The following is a 26,965-nucleotide window of genomic DNA, read 5'->3' on the forward strand; positions in this document are numbered from 1 at the left end:
GCATCCCCCAAAGTGTCACCTTTCGTAATCCATCGTCCACTCTCCTGTTTTCGCTCTTGTTAACTGAAAATTTTTAGCGCAAGAAATGTTTTTCTCTTTTTCGCTGTCCACACACAGTGCTCCGCTTGGCATTTGTTTTTTGTTTTTTTTTTTCTAATGCATGCATAAGATCTGACCGCTTAAAAATACTGCCTTAAAAGTACGGACCAAAAGCAAAATCTCGCCTTGCAGCACCCATTTTAGTCACGAACCACATTCCAGCATTTATCAAGATATTTCATGTTGCCGATATCCTGGACGATCTACCCTGCATCCGAATCACTGATAATCTCAGAGTTATGAAGAGTGTTAACACTATAGGTGGTAATAGATAAAAAAAAAATCACTTTTTCAAAAGTAAGGTTAAAGTCATCTACAGAAAACGCTTTGAACTGCAGTGCAATGATTGGCGAAATGCAAAGGTTGCAAATTCGTCAGTTCTGAAGATAAAGTCACTATAAAACTGAGAATATAAATACTAACTGTCTTTATTGACAGAGCACACATCAGATAACCTCGATATCCACATGTACATTCTTCTCACTGTTCCCAATATATGTCCTATAATACAGGTTGGGAGAATTCGTCTTAAAATCAAAACATTTCATGTTTGGCGATCATTTCATCTATTCTCCTAACCTAAATATTTAACCAGGTAGTTATACTGTAAGGAGAAATTAGAGATCACTACTAGAACTTAAAAGGTTAAAAGACCCATGAAGATGCTCTGCATCAAATATGAAAAACCTTAAAAGTTTTGTCTAGAAAATCACATCATAAATTCTACTTATCACTTTTCTAATTATATTCCTATCGCAAATTTAAAAACCATTCTGCAATTCAAGTAATTAAATATGATAGAGAGTCTAGTAAATAAGTGCCCGGCACTCAGTGTAGTTTTCTTCCTTGAAAATTTCTTTAAAAGTTTGTCCTTCTTTTTAAAAGTAATTTGCACGGTAAAACGCATTTAATCGCTTGAAATATAGATGAGATCAGTTAAGACAGACTCTCCAACCTCAAGTACTTAATTCTCGTTCCTCCACCCCGCTGCGCGTTGCGCGTGTCCTCGTGGAGGAAATTCTCGCGCGCTCGCGTGTTTTGTTCACCTACTTTCCGTAAGAAACTTTTGTGACTCGTTGTGGTCTACTTATTTCTAATTATCTGTAGTTTCTGATTTTTTTTATAAAAGTAACTGGCAAGTGGTGTAGATCATTCACCAATGAATGTTTTCAATTTTTATCTTTCTTTCTGATAATTTCCTCTGCTTCTGTCAGGGATATACGTTGAAATCTTTCACACTTGCATCCGCAACAGAAGTAAACTGTAAGATAAAAAGATGAATGGTTCAAAATTATACTCTACATTATGAAAAGTCTGCGAAAACGATTTCAAGTATGACTTCCATAGTCCGCATAATCTCAACCGTTAGCTTTTCCCTTTGTGGTTTCTTGTTATCTCAGTCTTTACCAGCTTTAATTTCAAAAAAAAAAATTTTTTTTTTTTTGGGGGGGGGGGGGGAAGGTAAACTTTTATTTTGAGTTTTCCTTTGAATTTATGAGGCTGGGCCAATACCGACACCACATCATCGATACTCTCGCATATAAAGTATCCGATACTTGCGAGTAGTATCGATACGTTTTCGATACCGTACAATGCTGAGCGTGGCCAGCGGAGGAGTACGTGACAAGAAAACAACTCACCTGTTGAGTGAACTTGTCCACACAGGCCATTCTGATCCGTTCGCTCGTAGCAGGACTGTCCAGCCTAAAGATTCCTTCAACGCCTGACTCGCGTCTGTTTAACGAAACAAGAAAACGATCAGAAAATCAAGTATAAAGGATTGCCGATTTTTCACTTGTTTGGATTGTCGCTGGATATCCATATTTAATATAAGAATGTTCTCTTTAGCCAAACGGTCTCAACACAACTGAGATTCCTTAAGTATTCGAGGCCCGCGATTTTCTTCGCAAGCGGTCTGCTTCCTAACGTCATTCAATCAACAAGACGCCTATGGGCGATTACATTTCTCCACAGACCCTCTTTCAACCTGACAGTTGTTTAATATTATCACGAAGGCTAAACACGTACAAAGACGTGCCAGATCAAAGAGCAATGGCCATGACATGTGCATGACGTGACTACACATGGCCTACTTCTCTTGGTCAAATAAAGAACGGTGGCCAATAAAAAATGGCGTTTTATTATGATAGAAAGTAGCCAATCACAACAAACGTGACAATTTGTGGATACAAAGAAGAACAAACAGCCCCAATTTTTGACACGGTCTGCCCTCAGGGCACCCCCCGTGACATGACGGCACTGAGTCTAAATTCTGATTCGGTGCAAACTGCCTCATCCTAAAATAATATATCGGCAAGCTAGAAAATGCAGGTCGGTCGTAACTGGACAGCGGGGAATATACGCGTACGAGTTCCTTTGAGGTCTAATGGACGGACCTAGAGACCAGACTATTACTGGCAGATTGAAATTTTTCAAAGACTCGTGTCCGCTTATTCATCGTCATACGGTGGGAGTTACCTGGCGTTTGCAATGGCATCCTTAATGGCGAAAAAAACTGAAGCACCGAGGAAGAGTGATACCTCCCCAGGACCCTGAAATGAACAAAACATATGGAAGACTTGTAACAGTAAGTACTGAAGTAATTTAACCAACCGAAACTGATTTCTACGGCAAAGAGCAATTTATTTCGGCCAATATTTCAATTAGTAACACCAGTCTTCAGGGCCATAGTTAAGAGAAAATCATAATAGCGGCCCTTAAAAGTTTCATATAGTAAGAGGCTCGAGTTCTCTAGATTTCACTTTGAAATAAATATAAAAAAATCTGCATATGAACCTTAGAGGAGTAGATAGCGTGTTCGTTTGGCGCACTGCGCAGGAGGTGAACGTTAAACTCCACTGGAATGTCTGCAAATCCGGGAATCTTGTACGTTCCAGGCCCCGTCGTCCACGGAGAGCCAGTCTGCGAGAAGCGTATTTCTTCAAGTGTGAACAAGCCCTGTCCTTGAACAAAACCGCCTTCAATCTGAAGCATTAAAAAAATAATTAGTTAGCAGAATTCTTTAGATCAGGATTTCATTGCGGTAATTACGGAGGCTTTAACCACTTTAAATCAGGACTTCCGCTTAGGTATTCGGTAAACTGTTGGATCTACTTTTTTATCTTTAATTAAGCTCTATTCCAAAGTAATTATCAAACCTTCACTCGTTCACTCATTTACTCAAAAAAATAAATCGAGCAATAGTAATTAAAAAAATAATAATAACATTCTCCATCCGGGTTATTACTACTACTAACCTGACCAATGTCAATAGCTGGGTTGAGACTGCACCCAACATCCATCACTATATCTGTACGAAGAACCTTGTACACAAAAATTTACACGATCAGTTCCCTCGCGACAATAAAATACAACTTTATTGATTCCATCCACTAATGGTTTTTCAGAAACCAATTACAATGAGATATATAAAAGAAACAAAATACAATATAAATACTATAAGAAGATATTTAAATAACGTAGATATTGATAGCAATTTCAACAACGCTCCTTCCCGACAATCGTTTATAATTAACGAGCCAAATAATAGCTGTCTTGGAGACTTCCGGCTGATCAGGGAGATGACATGAACTTGGGAGTAAGAGTGTCAAACAATTCATTAAGGGTTTAGACGTCGTTAAGTTCTTTTATGCAAACAAGAACGATTGTCATCCAAAGTACACCCTTCAATTACAATTACAATAACAACAACAACAACAACAACGCAAGAACGTCTGCACTGTACATGCGCACTGGCTAATTAATCAATGAACTGTGTTACTAATTTCTTTCGCCAATCAGTGTCAAGCTGTAAAGTCCATTGTCCAGTGATTTGACCTTTTGCACAAAAGATTACTACTTCAGGGTAAATGTCGCTACGGGTAACATCGACTCGCACGAAATGCTACAATGCTGGATAAAAGTCCTTGAAACACTGTGAGGCAAGCTGCACGAAACTGATGCAATTTGGAAAGTCAACTTTGGCAAAGAAAGAGTTAATCCTGGTTCTCAATTGTGCAATAAGCACGAGCATGAGTATAAACATGTGTACACAATAAAAACTTGTGATGGACCGACGTGAAAGTAAACAAAAGGTCAAGCACAAAATTTAAAAGGAACTTTTTGTTTAATGCTTATTCCAGAAGTTACTGAATTCACTGGCGTGATATAAGCCCAAGCAAAAGAACAACACCCCAGCGGCATTGTATTGTTTTGCATTGCGCATGCGTGTGTTGTCACATCCAATAGAAACATACTACGTCCTGCTTATGCCCGTGCTTATGCTGGTTCACATGTGTGAGTTAGGCTTTGTAAACCCCTTACCTGATGATCGCCAGTCAAACAGTCGATTTCCACTTCGGAACACGCAGCGCCATAACAGAAATAATTATAGGCCCGGTTTGAAGGGTTGAGATTGGGAGTCCTATAATCCAAACAGAAAATACCATAAAGCTCCTAATTTAACACCTCCCCCCCCCCCCCCCCTACGACCACCACCTCAATCTTAAATGTAAGCTCATAAATTCCAAGGGTTAGCCGTTTAGTGTTTCTAGCTGTTCAGTAACAAACAATTTTGAAACCCGAAGTACCCTTCAGTAAAAAGTCTCTCCCGAAAATAGACCCTCATACAGTGTCTCAACTCTTGACGAAGTTAAGTCACGTGAAATTTCAACTCTGTTCTTACTTGTAAAATCCATTCGCGGAAAGGTTGACACGGTCCATATAGGCTGATTGTACCCAGTCTTCCCATTTTCCCTCGGGATTCTCCATTTGATATGGTTTAAGTCGTTCCAATATTTTCTCGCAAGCAATCTGCGACAAACACCACAAATATTAGCAATTCGAGTGGCATACTATATGAAATATTCCAAACGGAACTTGATTTTTTTGTAGGCGAGAGTGTATACAAAGACAAATTAAGGATATTCACGGCATAGAACGTGAACTAGGCATAGGAAGAATGCACACACGGTACGTGCAGCAGGCAAAACTAAGTGTATTAAGGTATTTTGACAAATTCAGTCACCCTTGTCTAAACTAGGAACCGGACAAGACATCATATCCTATGTGAACGTGGTGAACTGAAAAAAATCAGTGTTAAGCTTCAACGTTTTGTACACTGGCATAGCCACAAGCGCTTGATTCTTACTTTGATCGCCATGCCATTGAGATCTGCTGAAGCGGAAGCAGCGGTAGTGGAAGAGTTAGCAACTGTGTTGGTACTTGTTTCACTCAGGTGAATCTTGGATGTGGGAATACGCAAACTCCTGGCTGCTACCTGAACAAGAAAAAAATTCTGCCTTGGTATGGTAAATTCACGTTAGTGAAAATAACAGATCTTAATGCCGGTGTTTACTAAGGTTATTCCAACTGAACTCGTTCAAATTTTAAAGTGTCGCCTAATTGTTTAGGAACTGAATTCGTTGGAACGGGGTTATGAGTTAAAGAAATCGCTGTTTTGTGCTCACGTTCTACCTAATATTAAAATATTGCATTTTTTAAAAATTGTTTTGCAGAGGACCCGGCAAAATAATGAACCAAAAATTAAGACGAATGTGAAGTGCCATTGTTTTTTTGCAGACGCCTCACGTAACCATTTCTTTGTGCACTAAATGTCGTTGGTTATGCCGTAAGTAATCCACCAGGCCCCAGTTGTTCAAAGAGTGGATAACTTTATCCACTGGATAAGTCACTATCAGGCGGAGCAAATGTACTCCAACTAACGCTTTTGGCAAGTTTTCCACACAATCCCATACTTAAATTTGACATATGCTTCTACTCTATCCACAAATTATAGGGCTATTGGGAAAATCTTGCACACATTTCATCTGCCGGATAGCGACCTATCCAGTGGATAAAACTATCCGCTCTTTGAACAACTGGAGCCAGATAAAATAAAACTTAACCCGGAGGCCGTTCCTTTGCGACAAAACTAATGGGATTTCAACTCGAATTTTATCAACCAACCTGCACCATTTTTGTGTGAAGTCCTTGTCCCATTTCAGTTCCACCATGGGTAACAAGAACTGATCCATCAGTATACACATGAACAAGAGCTCCCGCCTGGTGAAAAAGTACTGAATTTTAGCTGTTGCCAAAACGATCTAGCGAGTGAAAAGACTTAGCAAATTGACAAACAAAACAATACAACTAAATAGACTCAGTCCAATGCAGTTCTCTAGCGCGTCAAAGTACGGATACTATAAACTTTCTGTTCAGATATATCGATGCTGCGCAGAAAGCCAACAAATGAGAGTTTCTTACTTTTTAAAATGACAAACAGTGATCAGGACGAAATGCTTGCAAACTTGAGCATGCTCAAGACGGTTGCAAGTCAGCGAACGTAAAAGCAAGCGCCCGATAGCAGTGGCGAAACAGAGCTGCAGATCAGCGCAAGATGGAATATTCCGCCAATATGCAATTTTACAACTCATGCAGACTTGCACATTCATTCCATCAGAGCTAGTTTGTATTGGGTGGTGGTAATCTTCGAAGGCAAAGTCTTCCTAGCGTGCGAAGGCAAGGATCTGATGGTTTTGCCGGTGCGTGGACGCGCGGCCAGTCCGATGGCAAACGTTTAGTGAGAAATCCTGCCAAAAACGCAAACGAGGCCAGGATTTAATCATTCTATTATCTTATTTTAGAATTGGGCATCCAGGGACGATTTCCATCCAGCTAAAATTTTCGGCTTAACCAGTTGAAATGCAAACGGTGCACGCGGATCAAACGGAAATTTCCCGAAACAAACGAACAACCTTCGTAGTTAGTCCACTTTTTTCGCTCCATCTGGCTGGAACGGAAATTACCGTTCCATTTGCACAAAATTTCCATTTCTATTTTGTTGTCTTTTTGCTCCATAACTTAAGTTTTTTTCCCAATGAGATTGCAAGTTTGGAACCAAAGGGAAAAAAGCCATTCCATTTGACAAGGAAAGTTTCCGAAATTTCCAACCGAAAATTTTGGCTAAACAAAAAGCGCAGCAGAATTCTCATGGTAACCACTCAAGGGTGGATGGTGTCATTATTGTTTTCTATGAACGCATTGGTAGCAGTTTTATTATATTTCATACCTGATTTTTCGCATGTAAAGCGAAACCTATGCCAAGCATTGTGGGAATTAAGGCGAGCCCACGCTTCCGCCAGCGGTTTTCCCTTGGAAGATAAAAGAAATCCTCTTGTATGAGCGGATACATGAGTATATTATTTACTGTGGTGGTGCACTTTTTGCTTGAAGAATTTAAAAACAAATGAACTTGGAGGACTTCAAACTGAATTGTGACCAACCTGTTATAGGAATCCACAAGTTCCTTTCGCTTCTCATACTCAGATTTCTGCACCAGCTCACACCAAACGCGTTGCACGCGACAACTGGTCAGCTCTTGGCCGAAATGAGTTATGTCTCCCTCTTTAACGAAATTCAACTGTCGCACCTGTTGTTAAAAGTTGAATTTAGTGTGTATTATTGGGAGCTAAGTTTTCTCCAGTCTCCACAAGTGATGTGAAGAAACAATCGAATTTTCAATTTTGAAGGAACGCGGGAGACCACTGCTTAACGCGGGAAAAGCGCCAAAGCGCGGGAAAATACGTAACCGGTTCCAAAGCGCGGGAAAACATGTAACCACCACTAACCGGTACCCAAGCGCGGGAAAGGATGCCTTACTAGTTAAAAAGATATTACAAAAAAACCTACTTTTCTTTGTGAAATGCCACAAGTAATGCCAACATCAGTGACTAAAGATTCAGCAACCAACATACACTGCGAAATAACAATCATAAAGTTCAAATTGTTAGCTATGGTTGAAAGTGGTGGTTTTTTTTTTCTTATTTGGGTAATCTCCACCAATTCCAGTGACAGAAGTAGCGAGAAGGAAATATTAGTTTAATGTAGTGGAGGAGTTGGAGGATGGTTGGAGAGAGAGAAAGTTTTAATGATCTACGACGCGAACGTAGTCACAGGAGGTGGGTCAGGTAGAGGAACGAGGGGGTGGGGGGTGGGGACTTGTCTCACCTGTGGAACTCCAAAACCCCTGAAGGCAGTGTTTGAAGCAATATTTGTTTTGCACAAGTAACCGACTCCACGGATGTTTGGAATAAGATAACAGTTAGCCATGTGATTCAAGCTTCTTTTCATGACCTACACGGAAATATCATACATTTTAATTAATGAACAGCTACAGGGCTCGAAAGGGTTTTTAGCTAGGTGCCGCACGCGTAAGCCACCCACGCCATATATAACTAAGATGTACGCGTTTATCACAATCTCTAGCAAACGTCGCGCGCGCAGGTCACCGGAAGTGGAAATGCAGAGTAAAATCGCGCGAACTGGAAATAAAAGCTGCCGGAAACATTTGTTTTAATCTCGAAATTTTGCTCGGGGACCTATCCTGATTTTTCGCATGCAAACAACATTCAATATGCCAATTCACATAGAACGTTTGGGAAAAAGTTATCCAGAGAATTTTCTGTAAGTGGAAACATGTCTTGTTTTAAATATCACAAGATCTACTGTATAACATTTTGTCATATTGTAAGAATGGAGGGTGCTTTCCAACAAAGCAATAAAAATAGTAGGACACCGACTTGGTTTTTGAGAGAATTTGCAAAACAGAAATTTAGAGGTCCTTTTTGAAGAGCTGAACTGTTGCCGTCAGAAGTAGCCAAGTATTGCCCAGCAACTGAGTTACAAAGGTGTTTATAGTCTGTCCACACGATCAGATATAATTTTTGTTTTGTAATATTTCATCATTAAGGCCCAAAAGCAATAAGTAACAAGCAATTTTATCCCTTAAGCCTCTCCTCATAAAAAGAAACTATAAGGCTTAGACCTTGTAGTTTGAATCTCATTACATTCCGTAGAAGAAATATTCCGATCTTATCAATTAAATAAACTGATTCGTTGAGCAGCCGCAATTTGTAAAGAGTTTTGTCAGCGTAAAACACGCACCGCCTGAGATGAATCCAAAGAGTTTCCTGCGTTTGCGTACATGACAAGGTCGAGCGCTTTAATCTTGCCATCCGATGTGAAACCAACCTAAGAAGAAAAGCATTATTATTACTATTATTATGCCAGCTTACAAATTCTACTTCTACCACTATCATGTCAACTCCGTTAACCCCCCGCCCCCACACCCCGCCTCTCCGACGAATTATCAGTCTTTCTTTGCTTGGGGAAGGGGGGGGGGGGGGGGGGTGAAGGTTTGCTACTTTCCAGACGCTGTTTTCCTTACGGGTGCGTTGCTTTGAACCTTATTATGGAAGCAACGCTTCGTGCATAGTTTATATTATGAGAAATTAATAATATTAACTAATAATATATAATATATGATATATAATCTGACGTGTGCTCCGTGCATAAATACAATTATCATGCACGCACTATACGTATGCTTCGTGCATTGTGGAGTTATACAGAACTCAGTTTGACCAATCACAGTCAGGTTTGCTTGACCCTGGCTATTTTATACTAACTAATAATATATAATGATAATATTAACTATAAATAATACATGAACTAATAATAATAATAATAATAATAATAATAATAATTGTAATAATAATAGTAATAATAATAATATAATAATAACTAATATATGAAAATTTTTCATATGAAATGCTTTGCACGAGGCCTTCCCCTCACAACGAGGTTCAAAGCAACTCGGAAATGCTCTATTGTACACGTATTGGAAAAGACAGGTGAAGCTCTCCATCCCACGACTGATGGATTAAGCCAAAGCAACTATGCAACTATGACGCGTAGCTAAAATATGCTGGTTTGATGAATTACCTTGTAGTGAATCAAGTAAGGATGCCTTGTGCCTGTGCTCATCATGTCTTCATCTCGATCAAGCATGCACCGAACAGGCCTGCCAGTCCTGCAAAGAATGTGTCTGTTGAATTCATTGGTTTTCATTAATCGATAAAAACTGTCGACGATTATCGATAGTTGTTGGCTGATGAATGAAAATCAAAGACCTACTGAGCAAGAAAAAAATTTCACTTTTAACAATATTTAATAGGATTGTTATCAATTGCCGTTGGCCATTATTATTCATGCACTTACTTGGTCGCAGCAACCGCTACTGCGCATGTCAGGGAACAGTGCCTTGATTCCTTGCCGCCAAAGGCGCCTCCTAAAAGAACAAGCAATTGGGAATACTGCGGCGTAATATCAAATGTGCCACTGTTTGAAGGAAGATAGCCTGCAAAAAGGCGGTCTTGTTTGTTTCACGCGAGCAGCAAAATCACGAGTTACGAGATCATGCGCAGTCACCGAGCGTTACCGAGATTCGCCAAGCCTAAAACTCGCCGGAAACGAACTACAGCGCCCGCTCACAGGCCAGAAGGAAGAAAAAGAAGTGATTCGAACATCTTTAACTTTATGGGACAAGGACAAAAATGTGTCGGATTAAGTGGGGCTTAGCATGCGTCACGGATGTCACTCAATCACACAATATGAAGACACAAAGTCTAAACAATGACTATCGAGCAGTACTATTCTATTTCCGTGCAGTTTAACGCGCTTTACAAGTAGGTACGTTCGGCTAACGTTTGAGTCTGTGGATGAAATCCTAAAGTGTATCTTTTTCAAATAAAATTTTTCAAGACTAAATTTTCTGCTGTAGCGCTTTTTATATTTTTCTCACACTCTCGAAAAAGGAGGTTAAACTGAGGACTCACCGATTCTTTTCGTCCGCACAACAAGTCTGTTAAACGGAACCCCGAGAGCCTTAGCGGCAAACTCCTGTGAATATTAAAATTGGAAGGGAGTTGCTTTTGGGCATATGATCTATCAGCACTGATATTTTAGTAAATCGTTTCTTCGCTACCTGTGTTAATGTTGGGCTTTGAGTGGAAACAAACAGTTCCATCTCGCCGTCTTCTCCTTTTGGAACAGCTACCGTGACTTGGGTCTCCAAGTAGAAGTGTTCCTAAACAAGAACAAAAAAAAATCTTTGTAAAAAGTTCTTTCCTTAACACTATTCTGCCGTAATAATATTGTACAGAAAAACCCGTGGTATTAAGCGAAAACTCTGTACGTGTTAAACGGACATGCAGTAGTCAAAGACCGAGCAACATCAACGTTCAGTAAACAGTGCTATAAATTAGTGCACAGCGGGTTTTAACAACTTACAGTATTAATACGAAGAATGCATCAAGTGAATACATGGCATATAAAAATCCGCCCATCTGATTAGTCCAGTTTGATCACATGATCTACATACAACTCTCTGATTGGCTACGAATTATATCGATCCCTATTACTACTAACAACTATGACTCACCTGCCCTTCAACTTGCCTCGCTCTCTTCAAAACGTGGTCACAGTGCTAATTTTATAACCTTATACCACGAACTTAACTCTCTTTTGAACTGTTGAACTACTTGAACGAAGTTACTCCTCTTCCGACCTGCTACGAAGTCTAGTGCCGAGAGTTGCGAACACAAGACCGTAAGCCCTTAGAACAGGAGAATCTGTTTTTGTGGCTGCCTCCGCAAGAACTAACAGATTTGGAAATTTTTGCACCATAAAATACCAGAATCTTGTTTGAAATAGCGAAATGTGATATGTATTAACATTAACAGTTATATTTATGTGTCCGATATATTTGTACGTAATTAATGACCCGCCTTGTAATTCAGTTTACACTGCAAAAAGGTTGAATAAACGATCATTATTATTATTATTACTACTACTTGACAATTGTCTATTGACAATTTGCTCTTCAAATAAAAAAGTCTTACCTGTCCTCCAACTCTCATTTCCCCTTCCAACACGTAATCAGATTCTGCAAATCCACCCTGCAAGTCTCCCCTCTCCCTGCACATTGATCCCACCTCGTAGTAAGATTCCGCCACTATCGCTTCCTAGATGACAATGAAGAGGAAAGTAATATATGGGCGCGCATATAGGTATGCCCCAAGCTTGCAAGGAAAGACATCTTTTCAGTTCTTGTATAACCTGCCGAGTGGAACAAGAGCCGCAAAATGTCTTCGAGCTCACGGCTGACGCTTGACTATTTAAGACCTGAAGTTTGAAATTTTGCATAAATGGTGGGATTTCTTATTGACTGACTGAATAAGAAAATGATTTGCTTCCATTAGAAGAGCTTTTTTCCTGAAGAATAACACCAGCAACGTAATTCCCACTTCTGCCTCTGAAGATACATGTCCTAGTATCTGAGATAGCAGAGTAATTTACCTCGATGGTTAATATTCTGGGTAACTCCTCGTATGTTATCTTGACCATCTTTGCTGCTTGTTGGGCTTGGGCCTGAGTTTCTGCCACAATGCCACCAATCACCTGCCCCACGCATGTCACCTATGATGAGAGATCAATAACTTAAACCGCTGACCAAAAGATCGAAGGTTCTGGGAACGAGGATTGATCTTTGGCAACCTAAACTGGCGCATGCTTACGTGTCAACATTGCTTGAAGTTTCTTTTGTTTTTGCGCCACTCTACCATTTACCTTGGCTGTTGCAAAGACCTCTTCATCATTACCATCTCCTGTTACGTTATCTCCTGGTACGTCATCTGAATTCACGTACGTCTTGACCCCAGGAAGAGATAACGCTTCACTTGGGTCCACAGACCTGTGGGATTATTGTACCAAAAATGCATCATTCCAACGACAATTGTTACACTAGGCTATTTGTCTTCCAACTTGTCTAGCAATTTTGTTACGCCATTGCGAAACACCTTCCATGAAACATTACCTAGTGTAACACGCCATGAAATGAACACTTCTCGCAACGTTCTTGTTAGAGTCAGCGTTGCACGAAGTAGGGCCGAGTTCTACTTCTTTCAACGATTGTGGAGACAAAAAAAAATTGCAAGACATCTTCATTTCAGGGCACGTTACACAAGGCATCGTTCCGTGTAACTACTGTCGCAGCAAAATTGCGAGACAAGTTGCAGTAACTGAAATTGCATAGTGTAACAGCACTGGCTTTATAAAACAAGGGGGTTATTATTTACCAGCAGACGTAGAGGCACGTGTAGCAAAAATGCGTATTTCTGATGTTTGAAACATTGAAAAATAATTTGAAATGGAAATTGGTTCATTTCCTGCGTTAATCAAAGCTTAAGAGAAACAGTTATACTTACAGGATTTTAGCATGAGCTCGTTTGCTAAAAACTATGCCCAAATACAATTCCCCTGCAAACAATATACAAAAAAAATACGTGAACGAACGAAGGAACGAACGAACGGACGGACGGACGGACGGACGAAGGAACGAACGAACGAACGAACGAATGAATGAATGAATGAATGAATGAATAGAATTGGCTACAAGAGTAACAGTACCTCGAAGGCATGCCGGGTAATTAATAACGCTTTCTTCCCTTTCCTGGTTGGCTAAGCTAGAATTTCACAACCAGAGCTTGCAGGCTCTTTACATTCAGAAGTTAATCGCAAGCATTTTGGGTACAAGACTGAATGAGAGTACGCCATTTTATAACAGCAGGCTCCATCCCCTCACCTGTATACTTGGAATGTCAATAGATTACCTGTCCTGTGGCTTACCTGCATACTTGGGGATGTCATCACAATAGATTGCCTCTCCTGTGGCTTGTTTAGCTGCCGCTAAGTGAGGTATTGGTCTGCCGACCACATCCTCTAATGACTGGTCACTAGGGACTTCCTAAAGCAATCAGAGAAAACCATAATGCATGTAAAGACAACAGATCCATTTGTTCTAGCAATAGCGGCTTACTTACGGGGGTACTAAATAGGTAGAGATTATACAATTTTTAGTTTTGAATATCTTCACGAACTAAGAAACTACTAAATAGCAACAACAAAGTACTCAGGGTGCTTTCCATTGGTCAGAACTGTCCAGCTAGTTCAATCATTTCGCAGATAGAATGCATCAATTTGAACGGCAGTTTCAGTATATGCCACTTTTAAGAATTCCTTCAAAATAGCGTACCTATTCTCAGAATCTGCCAGTTTGAAGAATTCGAAGAATAAGTCCTTCAAATCGGTACACTCCATTCACGGAGCGACCAGTCTGGCCTGTGAATTTTGCCGAATGGAAAGCGCTCTAAGTAACATACTTTCCGTATTTGGGAGTTGCCTAGCCTACCAGAGAAATAATCAGACTCTAGCTTAATTAATCATCCCTCAAACAGGGGTCTATGTATATTTTTATCAGTTGACACTGGGCGCAAGTTATTATGCTCTTCTCGTTAGTTCAATGACGTGGCTTCGACATTTTTGCTGGTTCACTACTTTGTTTGTTTGTTTGTTCTGATTAAAGAACAGGCAATGATAACGACGAAGACAAAGATGACGAGATCTACGACAACGATGTCGACGACTTTTGCAGCTGCTGCCCCAGCTACTACTTCTACCATTTCAAAAACGCGTTTATCCAGAACCACCCCTTGAATTATGCAAGATGTATGGTTTTGATTTTTGAGGAAGACCACTTTAAAGAAGAACATTCAAATAAGTACTACTCTGATTAAACAGTTGCGATGTTTGGTTTTCATTTTTTTGGAAAATTAAGTTTTCTCAGTACTTGTTTTAAGACTGGAACTTTGTTATCTCGGACAGAATGTTATTTACTATACTTGAAGAATACGTAAGCCAGAAAACTGTAAACACTCGATCACATTCGCTCATTACCTGGAACGTTTGTGAACTCTGAGGAACATCTCTGTGGAAAAGCTTGGTTCCACTCTGACAGGTCGTTGGAAATAGATTTTTAAGAAGTGGCTGCAATTCAAAAATTACGTAGACTACGTAAATTCAAATCAAGGAGCTGGAGGGGGGATTAATACAACCGTCAACTGAACTTGCTCTTTGAACAAGGAAGGCAATTGGTTGGAGAACAACAATGCCCCTAACCCTTATACCAGACCCAGAAAAAGGGGTTCAAGACGGGTAGTGGCTTACTGGATAAATGGAGGGACTTTCAATGTCTACGATTGTTCCAGTCCTTGGAATTAACAGTTTATTCAACTGCAAATCATCGAATTTAAAAATTTGATCTCTTTACCTCTTGGTTTAAGAGATTTTGAGAAACATTTAAGTAGAACTTAAAGAAGAAGCTTGAGGCGAGTGATCTCCTATATTCCACTTGACCTCCTGGGGCCCCGGGTGCGAGAGGCAAATCCTCGGCCAATAACCGACAAGCATCCGTAACTACACTCTCGTGCCATTTTCTGGAAGAAAGCAAATTGACGAAATAACTCAGTTTTGCAGAATAACATAAAGCAAATCTGTGGGACAAGGAGTGGTCAAGGTGATGTATTGAAAGTGGCAACGCTGAGCTGTTATTGTGCACAATACAATGACAAAGAATGGGAGACGGAGAAGAAAAGGTTAATTTTGTTAAATGCGTGACTTTTCAAGAACAAATGAATATGAATGTTATGAAACCTATTTTAAAGAACAATACACTTGCTTAACAGCAGAGATAGAATCAAACGCGTAATAACTAGAAAAAGGATTCGAATGATCCCAAGGAAACCACCGAATATGCAAACGTTGTTTAGCTTACTGATTGGTTGTTTTCACAGCTTGAGTCGTAATTCCCAGGCCCTACCTGCCAGTTAGTCCTTTGATAGTTTTGTTGGCCATGACGGTTGTGGGGGCCATACCTCCGAAGCTAAAAGAACAATCTTTGATTTGCCATGAAGTGGAATCCTGTTGTTTTTCCAGCAATACCCTCATCGCTGTGTTTACTATAGCGATGTCGTCTTCCCGCCGACGAGCTTGCTTGAAGGCGAAAACGTATTCATGCTGCAATAAGCAAAAAGAATAAATATACAAAAAGACTAAATATATCACGTTATAGCCAGTATCTCGAGACTAAAATAGTACATTATAAAGGAGCTACAATGGTATACAGTCACGAACCACGAAACTGAAAAAAAGAAAAAAATTCTCAGAACCGTTGACAGCAAGATCGACATCTGGCAAAATCAAATTCACTGTGAATATTTTTGCCAACCTAGTGCAGATTTTGCTAAGAAATAACAAAATAGGATTGTTAAATCTTTGGGAAAGATTGAGGAGAATTTTTGAATGATGCTCAAATCATAACCGTAACATCAACTAGCTGTACCATTTGTTTAAAACTTTTGTTTCCGTTCCTGACAAATTACTGCTGTGAGTTTTATCTCGTGCTGACACTAGAAATAAGAAAAGCCACAATCATGGCATAATATTGTTCTTACCTTCTGTGTGAATGGAATGAGAATGTTGATTAAAACTTCACTGGATTCTAAAATTGTTTTTCTGTATCCCGTGAAAAAATGTTCGTCCAGATTGACTTTCCTGGTTTTTCCTTTGGAAATTATAAAAGTATAGAGTTTTAGTATTTCGTCATCGGTGAATAGCCAGCTGCAACCGGGTGAACCTCAACTCTGTAACTATAGATCTCATGGGGGTGGGGGGGGGGGGTTCCTTATATAAGCCATATATTAGGTAGGGTAACGTTTTTTGAACCATTTTAGGTTCAAGATGGATATAGATTTTAATGATTTTGGTTCAACAGGTTCCTGGCAAACTGCATGTGCAGGAATAGCATAAGGGCTAGATTGGAACTAGTGGCTACGTCTGGTGTGAAAAAAGTTATTATACCTCTAGCTGATGCCAAGGTAAGCGTACATCTCGCAGCCATGAATATTGGATTCAGGTCTGATATCGGACTGGCGGTCATGATATTCCCACCAACGGCCTGAAAGAGAATTTAAAAGAGTGCAGCCCACATAGATATTCCTGTATTAAAAGTAGAGGGAATCGAACGAGTCGTGAGCCAATTTTTTTACTTTCGGATTTTAAACTTGCTAAGCATCTACAAAGTAAAGTGAATAACACGTTTCCTCGACGAAAGCGTTAACTGTGGCCAATCGTTGTTTGAGCTTATACAGTGTACTTGGAATTATTATTCTCAAACTCATTAACGATTCATCAAGCCAAAACAAAGCAAATCACTACCGTGAAGGAGGTTTAGAATTTTATCTTAATTATCATAAGATTTTGTGAACTTTTGCTTCGAATTTCTCCAAGAATCATCAATAGTTTGAAGAGCTATATCAAACACTCGAAAGAGTTTTTTCTTCTATTTCCAAACACCTCGAAGTTGGTTAAAAAAAACTCGGCCGCGCCTCATTTTTCCAACCTACTTCTCGGTGTTTGGAAATCGGAAAAACACTCTTCCTCGTGTTTGCTATATTACTTCAACACATTGTAACACTGCCCAAATATGGTCAAGGTTTACTCTATATTCGTTGTCCGTACACAACAGATATCCTGCGATGTACGTAATTTCAAGTGTCGGGGAGAAAAATGGCAAAATAAAGATAGTCTTCACCTTTTCTGCAATAATACTGCTTTCTTATCAGTGTGGCGAATAATAAAACAATTATCCTGCTCAATCTTACGGAATATCGTCTGATTTTAGCCAACTCGGCCTACGATCTCGTCGGCTAAGTATCAGGCAATATTCCGCGCAATTTCGCAGAATAATTGTTAAATGTATGCAATGAATGGAAAAAAATTCATTTGATCAAAAACTACTTACTCCAACATTCCTTATTTGATGACCAGCAAACCACTTGAGCATGTAAAGAACTGCTGAAAACCATCTGGTCTTGTGTTCTATAATTCAGCGAAGATGCAACGTTAAACTTATTGTTCTTAATTTGATTACGATAAATTATTGACTCTTACTTATCCATCTTAATGATCATTGGCATTTACAAAGGGCAAAAAAGGCAAGACGATTTTCCTGTATAGAACCAATTACATATCTGCAAGAGGAGAGAGCTTGCGAACGAGGTTGCAACCCATCCCACGTCATAGTTTCAATTTGCGAAAAAATCTTATTTTCCAACACGAGAATATTTTTACCCTCAGTCACAATTTAATCTTCGAAAATTGCTGTCCTCACCAATACCCTTTTCCTGCCCTGTTTTAGGAATGAAGAAATTTTTTGAGGAGTCTTTGAATGTCTTTGCAGACGATGAAAAGAATTTTGTCTTGCGGTGCCCATAAAATTGATAGTAGATTTTACCATTTCTGATCATTACATCTACGTACCTAATAAAATTAGATATGGTTTTTTCCCACCATCAAGTGAAACTTCTTTGAGCCCAAAGTGAACGTTTCATTTTTAACGTTGGTATATTAAACGGCATTTATTGACACGTGAATTTATTGACACGTGAAAGATGTATATACGAAGTTACCAAAGGAATACTGACTGCGACAAATTGCCTTTTGAGAAATAAAGTAATGCGGACAAACATGTTAATAATCCTGCTTTAAATTACATGGTGTCACCTGGCAGAGAATCTGTGACCTCCTTGAGAACATCTGCAAGAGTGCTGAGTGTCACAGACCCACCAACCCTGACGCCATCTGATGTGTGCTCCACAGCATTCAACTCTGGGACGTGAGTAGGAGCTATCAAGATTGGATAGGTCTGATTCTTGAATTTCATTTCAATTCCTGTTCAACAGAGAGTAACAAAATAGAGATGAACAACGACCTCGTAACCTTTCCCCGCCTGCTGCATTCGTGTTGTGTACTGAGGCAAAAACCCACGTTTATAAGTAAAGTAATGACGAACTGACGCCTTCCAAAATGCAAAGGATAGCTTAAAGTACCGTGATGGGGGTACTACTCACCAATTTCAGTATTACCGATCACCAGTTTAGCATGAGGGTATTTCATCTTCAGCTCAAGAAGCTCTTTCAATGTCGCTGGTCTGATCCAAGTCACAAGATTACCTTTGATATACAGACTCTTTGGTTTGGCGGCATCTGAAAGCTTCAAAACAACAGTGAAATTTGGATACACGACCAGTGAACTTACCACGCCAAGTGCAAAAAGAAGAAAGAAGGAGAAGGAGAAGGCGAGGAAGAAGAAAACGAAGACCATGACGACGACGAAGAAGAAGACGAAGAAGAAGAAGGCTCTATTTTTTCACAAGTGCTTTTGCTCCCCGTTCATATATAGTTTTGTTCGCTACTTGGCAATGATAGGTAAAACTGGCGCAAGGCTAAGCACTAAGGTAAGTTCGATTGACCTTATTCCGGAATAGGAATACAAGTAACGATGACAAGAAATCCCTCATAAGAGGTTTAAGAAGTTACTAGACAGAGTACGAGACCACTCTTAGCATGTGTCAACGAACGTTTGCAGAAATGGATTCCTTCGATTACTTCCACTTACTCTTATTCCGGAATAAGGCCAAACGAACGCAACCTAAGACAAATGGGCTGCTTCAAGAAGAAGAAAAGAAGAAGAAGAAGAAGAAGAAGAAGAAGAAGATGAAGAAGAAGAAGAAGAAGAAGAAAAAGAAGTAGAAGAAGAAGAAGAAGAAGAAGAAGAAGAAGAAGAAGAAGAAGAAGAAAAACGACGACAACAACAATTTTCCTGATTTTGCGAGATGAGCATGGTTTAACACAATGCTGGAAGGTAACCGGCCTTGATTTAATAAGAATGACAAACAAGGATCCGGAAACTGGGTTCACCCAAACAGAAGCTTTTATTTGTGTTGTAGACTTGGAAGAGCTTACCATCAGTTCAGGAGGGAAGATGGCGTCTTGTGTTGGATCGTACGGAGTGAAATCTTCTGCCTTGAACAATGAGCTGGAATTCTGCATGATGTAACAATATTACTTTTTTACTTAAATTATCGTTAGGCAACAAGCATTTCTTTGGAAAAAAAAATCAGAAATTTTCTGGAATAATACTGTTAATTATAATACAATCTCTTGGTGGAAAATTCATTGCAGACATGCAGCGAGCAGTCACCTTCCGTCAAAATGGTAGTGGGGGCAAACGCGAAAATGGAGTGCCATGCGTATCGCAACCCATTTGTTGCGCGAGGCGCGTGAATTGTGCAAACCGGATCGTATGTACATCAATCTTGTAAGCCGTGTGTATTGCGCAAGCGATGTGTATCGCTTGCTTGTTCCGCGTTTTTGTACACTTGTTTACAATGGGTTTCAAATGAGCAACGGCTCTCAATAAAAGAATTTGTCAAGTTTATCTTTGTTTAAGAACTAGACTTCGATTTAGTCTCTTAGTTTTCTTAGGGACAGCAGAGCAAGCGAAAACACGCGAGCGCGCGCGAATATCGCATCCCGCGAGAAGGCGCGAGAGCCGATGAGAGACTACTCGTGATCTATTTATAAACAACGCCAGAACCAGTCTCTCAAATACAAGCGAATAGGCAGCCACGTGCATCACGCGGGAATCACGTGGGGGCTTGCTGCTCGCTTTGTTTCTCGACTGTTCCTTCCTGACTTCCAGTTTAGCAGATTGGAAGACAAAAAGTACACGATACAACAGTTTAGATAAACTCACATTTTGTTTTTTTCTTTCTTCTGGATGATCGATAATAACATTGGCGTTTATGTCTCTGCAGCAGCCATTCAAAAGTTCACCACAACATTCCTGCAATCAATATGAGCAACACTTGATAAAAGACTTAACTTAAATTAACTCAGAACGTTACCTGTTACCCGCTCGTAGATCATTAAAACTGAGTAGTATATCAATACTCAAAAACTCTGCTAGATTTTGTAATTTCAAACAATATTTTGATGTCATTCTTGTCAAGTACACACACAAAAAAAATGCCTTTGTTATCCATCACATTCGCCGTAAAATTCCGGGCTTGGTTTGGCTTTCAAAGGACTTTCTAAGGAGGGCTTACTTTCGCGGGGACGGGGGTGTTATTGGAGGAAATTTCGAGTTTCAAGATTGGTTGGACTTTACAGTAAAACAGCTTGAAACTCTCAAAACAAGTGGCCTAGTCGCCCATGTAGGGTGCGGGGTGGGGGGAGGGGGTGTTATAGGAAGATTTCAATATCTGAGATTTAGAGGACTCATAAGCTTATACATTCGAACTCTATCGCAGTCAGGCCTCGTTATATTGCGTTTTACGACGCTGACAGTCGTAATTACAATCTTTAAGGTTACCTTCGTGAAGGTTTTGAATCCTTCAATAATTGGTCTATAACCAGTACATCGGCATAAGTTACCTGTAAATTTGAAAGTAGGCAAAGTGAGGCTAGTACAGGATGAAGCGGGACAAAACATTAAACTACTATGGTATTCAAAATCGTCGTAATGAGGAGTTTATTGAACTAAAGTGCTGTCACAGTGTGGACAAAGGATCGCAGTTTGGCTTGTCAACAACAACAACAACAACAACAACAAGCTTTATTTGCATGACTATAACAAATACAGTATTGCAAAAGCTATTCATAGCTAATTATTGATTCGTTAACTAATTCTTAAGATAACTTAAAATAAAATAAAATAAAGTAACTGAAGTCTTTGCTTATTTTAAACTTTTCATACAGTAGAAGTAATCATTCCGGAGAGAAGTTTATCTCTCAATTCGTAGCACGAGGAAACAAATGAAATTAATTGAGTGTTTATAAAATAGTCTGTTGAGTTCATTATATGCAATAGTAAAGTTTCTTTTACTAATAGTCGTGTAAATGGAAGGCTAGGTTCTATTTTAGAAAAGAACATATCTCTTAAAGAGGAGTAACTTGGGCAATCTAATAAAAAATGAATTTCGTCTTCAATGGTTTTACGGTTGCAAACATTACACACCCTTTCATTACGGGGTGTTGTCGTATCTTCCTGTTTCAATCAAAAGCTTGTGGCTGCTTATTCTTAGTTTCACTAATGCCTTCCTAGAAGCGTTTTTCCTTGTGAGGTCTAGGTAAGCAGAGGGGCCAAACGTTTTTTTGATTGTGTAATAAAAGCTGAGTTTTTGTGAGTGTTGAAGGGTTTGGTGCCAATAAGAGATACATTTCTTTTTCATAAGATCTATATATTGTTTGATGTTATTTTCATTCAATGTGTTATAATTAAAGTTGGGGAAATTATAGTATTCACTCATCTTCATGAGACTGGAGTAAAAGCTAGTTTGACCGCTATAATGAAGGTCAACAGATATTCTTAGGGATTGTTTTGCTATAGAATGTTCATCCTTTCCTTGGAGGTAGTGTACGTAATTAAGTATCTTTTTATTTATGTCAACGATTAGAGGAAATCTGCCAAGTTCAGCTCTACATGCAACGTTGGATGACTTATTATGTACTTCTAAATAGCGTTTACAGAAATGAAAATACAGCTAGACACTTCTACAATCCATGAACCTTTCAAAAACAGAAACGGATTTTTCTGAATCGCTGGAATTTATCTAGGAATAGGTTTTTTTTTAAAAACTACCTGCCCTACCTTCAAATGCACTTTCCATTTCTTTGTGTGTTGGTACTGGGTTGTTTCTCAGAAGGGCGTACATTGACATCACGATTCCTGGGGTACAAAACCCACACTGGGAGCCGTGGGAATTAGCAATCCGCTCCTTACGATAAGGAAAAAATAAAACTATTTTTACTTTTCTGTCGGAGGACCTACGTAAATATCAGAGGTGTTTGGATTAGAAGCCTTTGCTACTGATATTGGACGCTGATTTTATTTCCGCTGTATGAACAAATGGCTTGTGATAGCGTTCACATCAATTAGGCCTGTAAGACAACCACAAGAAATACGCCCTCAATCGCTGTCCTGAATAACCAGTTATACCTGTATTTACCTGTACTGGATGCAGTGCAGTCTTGGTGCTACCAATACCCTCTACTGTGGTGACAGCCATTCCATCTACAGCACACAATGGTAAGAGACAACCATTTGCAGAAAAGTGTATTGACAATGCTAAGGTTCATGTTTTGATGGCGAATATCAGCCTGTTTTGGAAGACATAGCAAGAAGTTTCGTGAGCATAAACTAAGATAATTCCATTAATTCTTTCACGCAGGGTAAGTCAACACGACACTGAATCCATTTTGGACCTGTAACAAAACATTCAACAATATAGAAGATGGGAAAGTCTAAAAAAAAAAAAAAACAGAAGCCGAGGTAGAGATGTCGCCCGCTATTAACTGGGGATAAAACTATTCCCCCTTTCTCTTAGGAAATGTGGATAAACAGCCAACAGGCAGAAATTAAAGACAAACAAACTAATGTATACAGGAAGGATACTTGATCTTTTTTCTTTCATGGTCATACTTGGAGATCATAACAGTGCAGGCTCCACACCCGCCTTCACTGCATCCAAGCTTGGTTCCTGTTAAACCCACTACATCAATGTTAAGGTTTCTTAGCTTTCCACTCTGTACTCCCTCATTGATTTTCACCACTGTTTATTATTCTATTGTCAGCTTACTATTTGTGATATGAATCCAAACCGTAAACAACAATAATAATAATAATAATAATAATAATAATAATAATAATAATAATAATACAGTCAACTCTCTCATAGCGACCACTTCTCGTAAGCGACCACTTCGTAAACAACCGTTTTGTTTCTCAGTTAAATACTGTTTCAAGAGCTCTCTAGTAAGCGACCACCACTCAATTTCTAAAGAGACCGCGACCACTTTTTAGGCCAGAAATTATACATATTCTAAGACTTTTGTTTTCTGTTTCCGGTAAGCAACCACCCAACATAATCACGTATGATCGTTAGTAAATCATTACTTAGAGGTGACAAAAGTTCAATTTTTAATGACGCTTCCCCGGACTGCTGACAGATAATAACCGTTTACAGACAGAGAAGATGGCTATAATTAGATCTGTAGGTAAACGGTACAGATTTGTTCCTAAATGTTATACAAAGTTTCATCAGAAGAATGAATAAATGCGAAAAAATCAAATAAATTAGTTTCTATTTGCCTAATTTAGCTGCTAAGGTAAAATTACGCTTATTTTTTTGATCTTTCCCGTAAGCGACCACCTCCCGTAAGCGACCACTTTGTCGTGCACCAAGGGTGGATGCTAACGAGAGAGTTGACTGTAATAATAATAATAATAATAATAAAAATAATAATAATAATAATAATAATAATAATAATAATAATAATAATAATAATAATAATAATAGTAATAATAATGGCTTATTAACAGATCCACTGGGTGGCTCTTCTCTGTTAAGTTACATTAATTACAATTACAAAATAAATCAAATTAAATTAAATTAAGTTATTTACAAATTATACAGTAGAAACAGGATTAACGGAAACCAATTACAGTAAAACTAACTAATCGCTTTGTACTCTGTTTCTTAAAAAATTCCTTGAGAGTCTTAAAAAGGTTCTGTAATCTTTACAGTTTCTAATAGTTTCTGGTAGACTGTTAAATAGTTTCGACGCATTTATCTTTGAGAGTGCCATTTTCGGTCAGGACCACTAATCTAATTGAATTGCTTGAGCGCAGTTCCTCGGGGCATTCCTGTTTTATTATTTTAAGATAATCTGGCCAGGTGTCGGCGTTATGCAAAGCTTTAAAACATGATTGCAGGAGGTTCAGATCTCTTCTCTCATTGATTGGAAGCCATCCGATTTTAAGTACATCCCGAAAGTTCTTAACATAGTGACCGAGCACAAAACTTGCAGCAGCGAATTGAACCAAATGGGACACAGCATGTTTCTTGGTTAATAAAGGAAACAAGGTGACGACAGGGGCACGCAGACCGTTATTATTAATCAGGAAATCGTTCAACAATGAATACAGTCTGATATTCTCAAACAAGGGTATAAAGCTACAAAAAGGATTCTCACTATTTAAAATGGATGAGGGGGCTTTTTGATCCTTCAATGTCGACTCTTTCTGGTTTGACTCAGTTCCACTGCACCCCATCCACCAACACCCCGGGGTTACTCCTCATCGTTGGCCAGCCCGTAGAAAAACCAGGCACTAAATATATGGGTTTTGTCCCTTCTATCTCTGGTCTCCAAGGATACACTGATTTCGAAGATACACAAGCAGCATCATTTCAGGTTGTGGGTTTTTCTCCAGGACCTAAAAACCAAAAACAAAACAAATGTGGCTTCATTTAAGTACTATTTATGGCGACCGCGGTTTCCTCAACACACAATTTTCTAAAGGGAATTTTCACCTCGAACGTTCATAATATGGGAAATTTAAGGCCTAGTGTTTTCGGATTGATAAAAATTTGCTTTCGGGTACCGAAGAAAGGTCAGCTAAGATTTTCGGAGAGGAAATAAGACCTAAGGTTTTCGAGAAATGGACAAAAATGGCCTAGTAATTTCGAAAAGACTCAAGTTCCCCTAGAATGACCGAACAGATAAAAATATTATAGCGCGGCCTAAAATGAACCTACAGAGCTTTAAAGGCACTCCAGATAGCCTAAAATTGCGTTTCAAAGGATTTGAGAGAAAACTGTCGTTGGGTGTCCCTGTTGCAAGTTGAGACTTAGTACCGGGTGACAGCGACCGATTGATGGAGGTCAAAATTACAGTAATTTTCGTGACTTTGACAACCGACTGCTTATAGGATCACGGGCCGCTTGAGTTTTTGCTATGTCAACTGAACGCAGACGTTTTTTTTTTTTTAATGACCCGGTGTTGACCTCTGAATACACCCAAACCTCGAAAGGACGAAGACCCCAAAACCTTTTCCGTGTATGTCACGGGTCTTTACTTCGAGAAACTTTCATGGAATGCGCAAGCCGTGACTCAAAATGTATTTATACGGTGTTGCGCGTAGGAGGCATTAAGCCTTAGTGTCGTGGGTCGTATACTAGTTGGAGGTTGAAACAATCGTTGGTCAATAACGCAGGGTGAATAACGTAAGAGGAATGTTTGTAAACAGATATCTTTCCTATTCGTAGCGCCATAAGCGAAAACTTAGCACGTTTTTAACGCCTGCCCTGTTTTAATAAATGCATCGATAAATCTCACATCTATCAAACACCAAAAATCAGCTGTGCGAAACGCCTTTTATTTCTAAGCTTCAACACTTAATGGCCGTATAAAAACAAAAACCAAATACTCTGGGTGATTAGCATAAAATGTAGCCTTGCCGTCGCATGCTACATAAAATGTCGTGGCTCACATGCACAGCAGATACAAATCGAAGAGATAAAAGATTGTATGCCGCGATGCATACAGATTTTGTCTAAATCAAACTCTAAATTTCGTGTTGGCGTAGATTTGCAAATGTGCGCAGGAAGCATTACATTGCATTGCGCAACTCGAGCCACCACGCATTTTATAGGTTAGTTCTTCATTTATAACGATCCTTTTCCGTTTCTCACTTTTCTTTTCCATTCAGCCCCCAGGGAAGGTTTGTATTGCAAGCCGAAACATCGGGAAAAAAACACATTTTAGTTCTTCTAGCCTTTGTTTATTCTAGACAGGTCGTCACCGCCAGCCGCCGTTGGGATCACTGACACAAGACCAAACTGCAACGCTACAGACGCAAGCCCGTGAAACACACCCCCACTGAACTCAAATTTGTAATCCGCGCAAGTAAAACTTCCAAATTTATGAATTCCAACGTTTTAAAGTGCTCGATCTCTCAAAAAGTGTTTCATGTCTCATCCCGAAGCGGACAAAAGAAAATGAACCAAACACCACTGACATTCACATATAAATGTAGCCTACGGGTAATATAAACGCTCACCTTTTTTCCGTTTACAAAGAAGCTGATCTGTCGGGTATATGGAGACATCTTTCCAATTCAACAAGACTGCGCCGGTTTTGTGGTACTTTAAGCGATGAACAGTAGAGTGTTACTAATGCGGTATGTCCTCTTCCGAGCAGTGACAAGCGACATAAAGCACCCAAGCGTGGAAGTCTCCTCCCACACACACACCCCCAAACCGCCCCCCCCCCCCCCCCCCCAAAAAAAAAAAAATTATATATACAGCTGTTTCGACAAAGGTTGACCAAAAAAAGCGTAAAAGCGTACGCGACAATGCCGAAACGGTAGTCTCGGAAATACCCAATAAATTTCAATAAAAGCTCGGAATCCATATTGCCCTCCATCTCGAGTCTTCGCTGTACGA

At 39.4% G+C, this 26,965-nt stretch overlaps 1 protein-coding gene across 3 annotated transcripts; it reads right to left on the bottom strand.

Moving 5' to 3' along the window:
* Positions 1–526: 526 nt before the first annotated feature.
* On the bottom strand, positions 527–26,672 carry LOC146478539 (xanthine dehydrogenase/oxidase-like). Of its 3 annotated transcripts, XM_085112102.1 has the most exons (39): positions 26,581–26,672; positions 24,897–24,954; positions 23,132–23,230; positions 22,688–22,794; positions 22,330–22,456; positions 21,052–21,113; positions 20,434–20,523; positions 19,641–19,721; positions 18,747–18,888; positions 18,400–18,567; positions 17,639–17,715; positions 16,696–16,792; positions 16,290–16,399; positions 15,656–15,852; positions 15,107–15,272; positions 14,734–14,823; positions 13,627–13,744; positions 13,206–13,257; positions 12,568–12,691; positions 12,298–12,417; positions 11,841–11,963; positions 10,925–11,026; positions 10,776–10,839; positions 10,159–10,228; positions 9,883–9,970; positions 9,043–9,129; positions 8,107–8,232; positions 7,789–7,854; positions 7,383–7,528; positions 7,169–7,250; positions 6,067–6,162; positions 5,249–5,377; positions 4,784–4,911; positions 4,423–4,522; positions 3,357–3,422; positions 2,896–3,084; positions 2,578–2,651; positions 1,740–1,833; positions 527–1,360 (listed from the first exon to the last, which is right to left on the bottom strand). In XM_085112102.1, exons 1-39 carry the CDS (start codon positions 26,626–26,628, stop codon positions 1,310–1,312), a joined length of 4,014 nt encoding a protein of 1,337 aa, XP_084968228.1. In that variant the 5' UTR covers positions 26,629–26,672; the 3' UTR covers positions 527–1,309. The 3 variants fall into 3 exon arrangements, with proteins under 3 accessions (XP_084968228.1, XP_084968226.1, XP_084968227.1); XM_085112100.1 differs by lacking the exon at positions 23,132–23,230 and having other exon boundaries at positions 579–1,360; positions 22,688–22,838; positions 24,714–24,954; positions 26,581–26,660; XM_085112101.1 differs by lacking the exons at positions 23,132–23,230; positions 24,897–24,954 and having other exon boundaries at positions 579–1,360; positions 22,688–22,838.
* Between the last annotated feature and the right edge of the window lie 293 nt (positions 26,673–26,965).

This window comes from Pavona decussata, unplaced genomic scaffold (assembly GCF_977016875.1).
Source record: "Pavona decussata unplaced genomic scaffold, jaPavDecu1.1 SCAFFOLD_64, whole genome shotgun sequence".
In the NCBI taxonomy this organism is placed as follows: domain Eukaryota; kingdom Metazoa; phylum Cnidaria; class Anthozoa; order Scleractinia; family Agariciidae; genus Pavona; species Pavona decussata.